Raw genomic sequence first — 10,700 nt, 5'->3', positions numbered from 1 at the left:
GCGTTTGATCATAATAGAAGACAGTCCCACAGTCGCGATTACGTAACCGGAACAACCCAGATTCATATCTGACCAAGGACTGCCAATTTAGCATCATTCCCCAAAAATTGCGGGAGATTTGTACTCTGTTACAACAACGACAGTTCCATTTTATAAAATGTTTGGTTTTGCAAACCAGATTAGGAAATTCTAACGGATTTTTGCTAGCTGATTCTAAATATGAAGTAGAAATACAAAAGTTATGGACACATGTTTTGGAAACATTTGAAATTCTGCCTTTAGTTTAGGATTCAGCTACTTAAAAAGGCTTTACGAATTTTAACTCATCATTTTAATTTTGAAACGAAAAACGTACTATACACACATGCCTACATACATAATAACTAGGTGCTCAATTTGTCACAAGTTTAAGAATAGGCTCAAGCTCATATATTTATGTATATAAATAGTTATAAATCTTATTTTTAGGCCAAGTGTCGATTTCTTTTTGAATTTAAGTTAATGATATGCTTAAGAACGTCTGCTATATCAACTTGGAGTTGAGTTAGCTTCGAAATATTATTCTCTGTACAATCAGCTGGGAGTGAAGTTTTAGTTGCATTCTCAATTAAACTCAAATTGTAGACTTCGAGACGGTCAAAATTGTTTTTCACATACATATGTATGTACATAATTATGTAAGTACATATCGTACCTTTGTTGCAGGAGTGTCATAATCCAATAAATCAAAAACTCAAGAAAAATCGCTTTAAAGCTTACACTTTGCATACGCTATTAAAGTAAAAATGAAGACACATTTTCTTACAATGAGCTATAATTACAAGTAATTTTTAAGCAAAAAACTAAACCGACTTCAATTCTCATATAAAAATTTAAGATTATCGTTAATTTCTTCATGATCCAGTAATCGGATATAAACCAAATTAGTATGGTAACCTGTGAGGTAACACCTTTCCATAAAAAGAAAAAGAATTAGGAAATCGGTTAATGTAGTCCAAAGTTGTGCGGTAACATACATACATAAAAAAAAGAAAGCAAAAAATATTCCGAACTGTTAACCTTCTCCTTTTTGTGACGTCGGTTAAAAAGCTTTCAAATCCAGATTTTTTCGTTTCCTAACGGCGACGCCGTGGCCAGAAAGTGAGCAGAATTCTACCAGCTGGAGAAGCAATTCAATTTGAATTTTGAGATATTATTACATAAGTATACAAATATGTACATATATGTATTTATATATACTATATATGTATGTATGTATATACACGTTTTGACCGTTAATGGAAAGTTTCTTCTTGCTCGAGAATTTTAAAGCTTTTTCATTTTAAAGTCGTTTCTCTAATATTTCTACCGCTGTTTCCCCTAACTACATATCGTCACCCTTATGCCAGAAGCATGAATGCGCAAATTTATCAGTTTTGAGCTATTGGGTTGACTTGACCAACCTTTGGATGTTCTATGTTATACCAAAACCCGGAATACCATGCGTACACGGAAACCATATATTTTACAATTTCAATTACATAGAGTTAAATCTCGTAAAAAAAAACTTTCAAACTTGATTTCCCAAAATTTTCATTTTTACACATTCATGCTTCTGGCATACGGGCGACGATATGCTTGAACATAGCTGCGGATTTTCAATATACATTTAAATTTTCCTGTAACATTTAAATTTGTACAAATACTTCCATTCCTTACCAGTTTTCTTTCCAATAAAATATGTATGTATAATAATAATAATAATAGATTGGCGCTTACACATACGTTAGTGTTTGGCCGAGCTTCTACTCCGATGTACAGTATATCTAACATAAAAATTCATACATAACAGATGCTTTCGTAAGTACATATCGTCACCTGAAATGCAAAAAGACGTAACAACGTCGTAATTGAAATGGAAAAAGTTATGACTAATATTATATTTTTTTTTTTCATAAAATGATGTGGGGAGTTGTAATTCGATGAAATCCATCATATACATAAATCAAAAAGTTAATTTTGAATTTTTTATTAATTATGACTTTTTGCATTTCAACGATGATGTTTGGTTACGTCTTTTTGCATTTTAGGTGACGATATATATATATANTATTTCAACGATGATGTTTGGTTACGTCTTTTTGCATTTCAGGTGACGATATATATATATATGTAGTTTTAATTTAAAAATTTTACAGTTAATGCCGTTTTTTCAAGTAGGTTTTAAAATTTATCTGCCCTCCAAACACCTTTTTCAGAACAAAATTTGTGTTTAAAGGGCAGATAAAATTTTAAACCTATTTGAGAAAACGGCCCTTAGAGTCAGGAAAGGTACTAAAGTTTTTTTACATATTTTTTTTTTTATGTAAAAAGAATGTCAATAACGAATAGAAAAACAAAATGTTGATTATCCATATAGACAAGTTAAAAGTTTGTAATAATTACAAAATTTCCTACTGGATCATAAATTTAAATGCGTAGCAAAACATGGACAGTTCATTATGAAAATTGCAAAACACGAAATGTTTACGATGTGTCTTGCATTTGAAAATAACAAGAAATTAATTACGAAATGCAATTAAAAATAAAAATTAACGATGTTATGCGAGTTTAAAACATTTACAGTTTACAGTTAAAAACAAAAATATGCTATATGTAAATTATTAATAAAAAAATAAATAAAAGCAAATAACGCGCTGCAAGTGACACTAATTATTAACAAAAACGTTAATGTATAACGTCCATTTATGAAACGCAAAAAATATTTAATAAAAAATGAGAAAAAAAACAATGTGTAAAAAGCAAATATTAGTAGTAACGCATCAAAAATATTTAAGTATGCTAAACCATAATTTCTTTTCAAATTCATATTTTTCTGATGCACTGCACGAAGTAGCAGAACGCAAGTGCGAACACTTCTTTTAGATTTGATTTTCGTATATTTTTTAAATACATATATTTTAACTACGTATTTATCTTCAGTAACGTAAGTGTGCTAAATTTATGCTTATCGCGTAAATCAGTTGGTATACATATTTACAACAAAACATAAACAAATTTAAACCAAAGTGATACTCGCTAATGTTTATTTTATTTTTTTTGAAAACCTTTTACCAAATTTTAAGAATAAAAACAAAAAACCCTTTTTGTATAACAAAAACTGCTGCACTCTGTATGCATATACATACATACATAAATATATTATAGCGTTTAGTTCAAATACATTTAAAATATATTATTTCCAAAGCGTCATTTGCTATAATACAAAAATTAACAACTTTTCTTTAAAGTACCTATAACTTAACAGTCACATTGAAGCCAGCATATTCGGAATCATACACAACGCACTTCGTTTATGACGCTTTTTTTGGTCTGCCTGACTCGATAATCTTGCCCAAATCTTTTAATGAGACTTCGCCGGTACCTCTCTCCAAAGGTTTGGGCTGATTAGGGCTTGGCTTCCAGCCGACAAAATATATTATTTGAAAGGTGGCCGTAACTCCGTCATCCTTAAAAGTAAAATATTTTTGTACAATTATTTTTTGTGAATAATGTCGATTTAAACTTTACCTTAGCATATAACTCCTTATAAATAGCGCTTGCTGCTAGCAAAGTTTCGCGACTTATATGCACTGGTCTATTGAATGCTGCATTGTTTTCAGCCATACCCTTTAAATCCCACATAAGCTCAAACATGCTTGGAAACCCGACGACAATTTCATCAGTATCAATGGTTAGCATAGTGAAACCGGCGCGATTCAATAAAGCGCCTACGTCCCTTATCTGTGGAAATATTTCAAACAACCATTTAGTTATGCTATGCCCTCTTTTATGAAAATTACCTGCGTAAAGGGCGAAATATGCGGCGCCAGTCCACCTTTGCGTTCGATTTCGGCCAATTGCAGCGATGAGCGTAGTTCATATAACGTATCACCGCCGAACAGTGATGCTATGAACACTCCATCCGGTTGTAAGCTACGTATAATTTTTGAAAAACAGCCTGGCAAGTCGTTAACCCAATGCAAACTCAAACTGGATATGACTAAATCCAGCGAGTTTTCAGGAAACTGAAATTTAAATGTTTTTAAATAACTTAACGTGAAAATACGTAATGACTCAGTGGCACATTACATCTAATTTCTCCTCATCCACCTCGAGCTTGGTCATTTTCAGACCTGGCGTACCCTGTGCTTGCTCCAGCATAGTGGGGCTTGTATCGCACAGCGTTAAGTGCTGCACACTTTCCGCCATGATATGCTTCGAGAGGAAACCGCGACTGCAACCAATGTCTGCGGCATTTGTGAATTCGCGCTTTATGTCGATAATGCGATCGGCCAAACGGAAGCCCACCTCCTCCTTCAAATAGTCATAAAGCTCCACATTCGCGCTGTGAAAGCGACAGTTTTATAAAAAATGTTTAGTATATAGTTTAGGTACTTACTTCCGCGCCGCACGTTCCTTCTGCAAACGTTTTGCATTTCTATCGAAAATATTTTGGTAGACAGGTTGCGTGCTAAATTTAGCTGTTGAACTGCTGTCACAGAAACTAATTTCATAGCCTTGCAGCATTTGCTTTGTACTTAATTGGCGGATGTTCTTCAACATTTTATCTTATAATCTAACTCAAACAAAATTGAAATCATATAATGCAAATATATGTTCCCGGCACGAATTTAATGTTGTTAACAGCTGTGATGGTCATCAGATGTTTTTTGTTGTAGGCGAAGCGTTGCCAACTCAAATGTTTTGGCAGATAGATTTGCCAATCACACGGAGCAGGGCAGGCATGCCGGAAATCGTAACAGGAAACCAAAATACCTGAGGATAATGAAATTTCCGTTCCTTGTTTAAAGGAGACGGGTGGTTCTGCCATGGGTGGCTCTCATTTAATTTTATAGCTTAAAAACATCATGAGAACCGACTCAAACATTTACTTAATACATTTTTTCGTACTGCCTTATCTGGTGCATGAATGGAAACTAAGATTTTCTGGATAGTCAATATATTTTAAACACACAAAAGTACAATAATTTAAAAAGCTATATTAAAAAAAAAGTTTGGTATTAAACGTATTTATTTTTTTGCAATCTTCAGCTTGCCCCCATTAATTAAAACACCCCCCTTATTCGCTGCGTCGATCTCCGAGTGCTTGCGTTTGGCCGCAAATGGATTAACGGCATTGAGCGGAGTGCGTGTGACTTCTTTTAGTTCATCATTACTGGTATCCAACTTTTCGGGATTCTTATCTGGCATGTTTTCTTGGGATTCAATTGATTCTGTATTTGTTGCTGTAAGTGTGGGAGATGCTGAGTGATCAGTCCCATTAATTACTGCCGATTTTTTGCCAAAGGTAACTGGGGAATTAGACATGGCAAAACGTTTCAGTGATGCACGTCTCGCATGTGTTAGCTCCATAGCTTTTGGCGCAATTCGATTGCCACTCGTTGAACTGTTACCAAAACTGGGACTTTGGGAACGAACAACTGGCGAGAGTGTAACGTGGTTCTGCTGAAATTCGTGTAATTCTTGTCGTTCGCGTTGACTTTGTTCTTCGATTTGTGGCATGAGTTCTGACAGGCGATCGGAGAGATGAATACGGCCCAACTTCGTAGCATACTTGACAGCCAAGAGCAGCAGGTCTGGACAGGCAATAGTTTCAATAAGTTCTTTTGCACGCATTTCCACTTCAGTACGGCAAGCCAATGCGAACAATTTGATTGCCGTTTCTTTGATAGTTTTCTCTGGATTTTCTATAGACATAATAGAAGCCCGTACCAAAGTATCCTCCAGTTCAGATTTTTCCACTTCAACATCGCATATTGGTAGCTGCATTGTAAGTTCCTGGGTCATCGGGCGTGGATTGGTCATTGGGTACGAGCTGCCACGGCACAAAACAGCTTGTATAATTTGACTGCGTTCGGACACAGCAATGACAAAGTAATAATTTGAAACGCTCTGACTTTGTTTCAGAGTATCGCAGATTGGATACCAACATTGACTTTTAAGGCTGTACAACTGTAACAAACCCATAGAATCAGCAAATACCGGCGAACCGCAATCCGAAAATCCTAGCCATGTCAGCCGACGCTCTGGCGTCAACGGTACTGCCAAATGTTGTGTGCGCAACTGCATTCCAGCCGTTTGTATAAGCATAGCAGATAAATGCTGCTGCATGGTACCAGGTGGCGCGCTGTGGTACAATACAAGTATACGATCTTCATGGCCAGCAAGCGCCACTACAGGTCCGGGAATGGATATGATTTCACGCTGGGTGCCCATTACTGTAAAAAGACGAAGAAACTGCATGCTAGTGGCAACACCTACGAGTTTATTAGTAGCGATCAATGCCTCAGTGCTTTCACAATCAGGAAATGTGACAGACCATTCCTTATTGCCGGATGCAGCGAGTGCGATGCAAACCAATTTAGTTGAATTTTCAGCAGACAATGCCAGTACGCTCGTGCTCAAGCTGGCAATATTATGGTTGCTGTAGTTCGGTATATGCAGGGAGTGATGAACGCTGGCGTCGTGAAATTCCACATCTAGTGAACCGTCAGTACCTTCCGTATGGGCTGTTACAATGCCTACTTCATTCCATGCAAGATAACGATGTTCCAGATGGGTTGGTGTTGCGCCTGGTTGGAATGCAGGCTGTTGCTTGAACGTCTTCACCAATATTTGTGGCTCAATATCGCCATTCACAGATTTTGTTAAGGAATGGCGCGTATTTTCATCTTGGTCATCAGCATACCCGCCTGCCTTGCGCATCACTTGGTTTTTTAATCGCTCTATTGATATCCCGTCGTCATCGTCATCATCCCCATCGTTTCCTTCACCTGCGCCCAAGCCACTGCCGCTTGCCATGTCGTCATTTTCATCATTGTTGAATTCAATATCCCCAAAATCAACTTCCTCCGCTTCACCATCTGCGAATATGGCACCATTTCCACCTTTCGTACGAAACAATGTTCCCAGTTGTCCAGTATTATCGCAAAATGCTAATTCAGTTCCTGCTGCGTTCCAACTTATGCAAGTGATGGACTGACACTCGCTAGTCGGCGGTTCCGTTTTTAAGGGCTGTTTGCGCAGAAAATCGAAAACGCTTACTTCGCCTTTTGTTGTACCCGCCGCTAGGTATTGCCCATCCTTTGAAAAATTACAACATGTATATTCTCCCTTGATTCGTTCATCGGACAGCGTAAACTTCACTTCCCATGTGTCCGTATTCAACACGAAGACTTCTTTCCCGTGGACATAAGCTAACGACTTGCTCCTTTGTGGCTCAAAGCATGGGGTTCCGAATTGTTCTGCAGTCTCAAAACTATTTGCCTTCGGCAAGCCACTGATGTTTTTCACTTCTAGTCCTCCCTGTTCTAAATTCCAAATTTTCAGCTGACCGTCTCCTCCGATGGAAGCAAGGAATTCACCCTCGTGGCAGATATCAAGCCCCAGCAGGGGCCCACTGTGCCCTTGTAAATGCAATTCGCTTTTACCATCATCACTTTTTAAAACCTTAATATTTGTATCATCTGAGCCCGCAGCGAGATACTTCTCATGGGCACGGAGGCAAGTCACTGGTGCCGTAAAACGCATTAAGGTGCCATCATTTTCTAATTCTGGATATGTGTATGCTTGCACAGTGTTTCTATCTGTGGAAGCTAGTAGACGTTTTTTGCTATGCGCAATACACACAACAAACTCACCTAGGCAAGTGGAGCTGGGATCATCGTCATCTATGCCGCGCCACATACGAATATCGCCATCAGAGCCGCAGGTAATGATGAATTCGCCATCCTCTGTGAAAATGAGACTTGTGAATCCATTGGTATGTGCGTATCGCAATGAGCTGCGTTCGTAAGCCATTTATTAATTAAAAAATTATGTATAAACTCTCGACCGACAGTGGAAAAATTGTATGGATGATGAAGTGTTTGGCGCCAAAACAGTGTTGGTCAAGCAGCTGCCAAAAGCCAAAAATTGGGGGAAAGCAAATGAAAACAAAACAAATACAGAGTTGTATTGGAAGTTTGGACTTTTAATTTAAGGAATATGGCAACATAGATCAGCTGGGCAGTTTTTTCTCGAATGGGGAAATTAAAATTCCTTTGTGTACAAAAGAAAAAACAACGTAAGTTATCTTTAACAGGAATTTCGACGTATTAGTTTTCCAGAAATTAAGAGGGTTTTAATAAATTGCAAGCAATATTTAAAATAATTCAAAGAAAAATCACGAAGATACATACATACAGTTATATTTAATAGGTGATCAATTTTGTGTGTGCATAAAGTACATAGCACAAGGAATAGTAGCATCAAAAAACTCACGAACCAGGAAGTCATGGCCAATAATTACTTGCAGCCAGTACACAATCACTTCGATCTAAATGCCACTGACCTAGAAGACGTGGATGATGACATTTTTTTGAATAATTCACGTACGAATAGCACATTGTCTGGTCGTGGTAGTGGAGTCGGCAGTACTATGGGTGGGCGTAGCACTAACCCATTCGAAGACCCACAACAGATATATGCCGAGCGACGCAGAGAAATCGAAGCCCGTTCGTTAGAGTCCACGCAACGTAGCTTAGGTACATATGGACATATATAACATTACATAATCTTTCTGCTTTAACTTTACAACAACACAATTGTTTACTCCCCCATAAGGCTTGCTGTATGAAACTGAGGATGTGGGTAAGGCCACAGCGGTTGAATTGGCCAAACAACGCGAACAGCTGGAGAATACGTCGCGGCAGTTGGACGAAATTAATTCCACGTTACGCTTCAGTCAACGACACTTGAATGGGTTGAAAAGCGTTTTTGGTGGACTTAAGAACTACTTATCTGGTAATCGTGATGTACCGCCAGCGTCGCGTGCACCTAGCGCACAAGCTGGTGGCGCTCAATCGATGCAGCAGGAACCACAAGATAGTACCGGAAATAGTAGCTCTTCACCAACAGCTATGTCGCCCACCGAACGCTACGACAATCATCCTATCAGTCGTATCCGTGACGATTCAACCGCCTATAAGCAACGGGAGCAAGTACAAGCACAGCGACGTAATAATCCTTTTGAAACGCAATTAGAAGCGAATTTAGAAGAGATGTGCGATAATTTGTCGCGTTTAAAATGTCTCGCTACGGATTTGGGTGGCGAAATTGAATCGCAAAATGAGTTGTTAGACAATATGAATTATAAAATTGAAGATGTCGATATAAAAATGAACAAGCAAAATAAAGAAATGTACAAATTGCTTGGCAAAAAGTAGGTGTCGGTCTCGTAGTTGAAGAATAATCGTGGAGCTCTGCAATTGTAATAAATTATGTTTTAAAATTCTATATTGAGCTTTACATGCATCTATATATTTTGACTACTATATACATTACAAATCATTTATTTGTGGATTTCTGTGTAAAATCTTTAATGCATTCCCTATTAAGCCCAATTTCGCTTTGAGATGAGACTGTCATAATATAGAGTAATTCTCAAAAATAAGGACAGTTTCGTTTACTTTATTCAAAATGTTTATAATGGTAAATATTTTTCATTATTTTTTTTACAAATATGGTTCATACTATAACAAAAAGCATACATATGTATATGTAAATCAAAGTTTTAAAACTTATTCCAAAATTTAAAAAAAATTCCTATCCAAAATTTAAATTTTTTAGTATTCAGTTTTATACGCGCATTCAATTTGACTACAAGGTTTAATGTTTTTCCAAAATTAAAAAAAAAATCCTTAAATTCCTATCCAAATTTTAAATTTCGCATAATTTTTCTATATATACGAGTGCGCTTATAATTATCAAAAATCAAACCATTTTGTGCTACTTTAAACTTTCACTTTATTATACTAAAATGGAATGGGCTATAAGACTGCATACCCAACAATTTTCCAAAAATTCTGATTACTAATTTTGAAATTTGGATGAGAAAATGCGGTATGTTCTCTTAAATTTTGCAATAAAATGGAACTTTGATATATACGATTTTTGTTATAGTATATTTACATAAACAAGCAATTTTTAAGCAAAAAACAAAACCGACTTCAATTATCATATAAAAATTTAAGATTATCGTTAATTTCTTTATGATCGAAATGATCAGATTTAAACCAATTGATAACCTTCTCCTTTAGTGATGTCGGTTAATTAAAAATTAACGAAAAATATTTAACTTGAAAAACATTTTGAATATTGTAAAAAAATACATATATACTTTGTATGTGTTTGTAATGAGAAATAGTTCAAACATAATTGCATAGCATTAAACAGACACAGTTTTTCAACATATCCTTAGCAGCAAGTATAAATTGAATTGGTTTTGAAGTAAGGGCTACGTATTCGCTGTTTAAAGTGTATAAATATCAATTCGCATATGTTATACATATATCCATATATTCATTATAAAATAAATATTAAGATCTTTTGTAACCAATGAAGCAGTTTTCATGATATTCAGAATTTTAATAAATAAGCGAAAACCATGCATTTGAGAACTTTTTAATCAAGGCGAATTTAAATTCACTTTGCTTTTGATGAAAAATTGAAGATAAGTTAAATGTAAAACCTTTTTTATGTTTACAAGCTTGCGTTTTAAAGTGACGTGATCTCTTTCATTATATGCTTATCTGACAATTTGCGATTTCAAAGGAAGTTCAAAGAAATGTACAGATGATAAACGAGTTGTTGACTACAGCGATGAATCATCACTCTTC

General features: G+C 36.1%; 3 protein-coding genes across 3 annotated transcripts; 1 reads left to right on the top strand and 2 right to left on the bottom strand.

Moving 5' to 3' along the window:
* Positions 1-2,313: 2,313 nt before the first annotated feature.
* LOC108364351 (NADH dehydrogenase [ubiquinone] 1 alpha subcomplex assembly factor 5) lies at positions 2,314-4,685 on the bottom strand. The gene is made up of 5 exons (XM_017617999.1): positions 4,421-4,685; positions 4,111-4,366; positions 3,822-4,046; positions 3,550-3,762; positions 2,314-3,488 (listed from the first exon to the last, which is right to left on the bottom strand). Exons 1-5 carry the CDS (start codon positions 4,582-4,584, stop codon positions 3,333-3,335), a joined length of 1,014 nt encoding a protein of 337 aa, XP_017473488.1. The 5' UTR covers positions 4,585-4,685; the 3' UTR covers positions 2,314-3,332.
* Positions 4,686-5,001: 316 nt separating this feature from the next.
* Ctf4 (Chromosome transmission fidelity 4) lies at positions 5,002-7,990 on the bottom strand. Its single transcript, XM_017617994.1, has one exon. It carries the CDS (start codon positions 7,840-7,842, stop codon positions 5,053-5,055), a length of 2,790 nt encoding a protein of 929 aa, XP_017473483.1. The 5' UTR covers positions 7,843-7,990; the 3' UTR covers positions 5,002-5,052.
* Positions 7,991-8,091: 101 nt separating this feature from the next.
* Positions 8,092-9,336, top strand: Snap29 (Synaptosomal-associated protein 29kDa). The gene is made up of 2 exons (XM_017618004.1): positions 8,092-8,567; positions 8,647-9,336. The coding sequence occupies exons 1-2, from the start codon at positions 8,318-8,320 to the stop codon at positions 9,246-9,248; spliced, it is 852 nt and encodes a 283-aa protein (XP_017473493.1). The 5' UTR covers positions 8,092-8,317; the 3' UTR covers positions 9,249-9,336.
* Positions 9,337-10,700: the final 1,364 nt, after the last annotated feature.

Source organism: Rhagoletis zephyria, unplaced genomic scaffold (assembly GCF_001687245.7).
Source record: "Rhagoletis zephyria isolate East Lansing unplaced genomic scaffold, Rhagoletis_zephyria_1.1 Rzeph_scaffold_01541, whole genome shotgun sequence".
Taxonomy (NCBI): Eukaryota; Metazoa; Arthropoda; class Insecta; order Diptera; family Tephritidae; genus Rhagoletis; species Rhagoletis zephyria.
Note: the sequence above shows the minus strand (reverse complement) of the source record. Positions and strands in the feature narration are given on the sequence as shown.

Bases quoted from the DNA above. Each gene is read 5' to 3' on its own strand.
- Ctf4 (XM_017617994.1), bottom strand. From the start codon at position 7,842: ATGGCTTACGAACGCAGCTCATTGCGATACGCACATACCAATGGATTC.
- Snap29 (XM_017618004.1), top strand. From the start codon at position 8,318: ATGGCCAATAATTACTTGCAGCCAGTACACAATCACTTCGATCTAAAT. The intron at 8,568-8,646 runs GTACATATGGAC...CTCCCCCATAAG, and splicing joins GTCCACGCAACGTAGCTTAG to GCTTGCTGTATGAAACTGAG.
- LOC108364351 (XM_017617999.1), bottom strand. From the start codon at position 4,584: ATGTTGAAGAACATCCGCCAATTAAGTACAAAGCAAATGCTGCAAGGC. The intron at 4,047-4,110 runs GTAATGTGCCAC...TTTAAATTTCAG, and splicing joins TGGATGAGGAGAAATTAGAT to TTTCCTGAAAACTCGCTGGA. The intron at 3,489-3,549 runs GTAAAGTTTAAA...TTTACTTTTAAG, and splicing joins ATAAGGAGTTATATGCTAAG to GATGACGGAGTTACGGCCAC.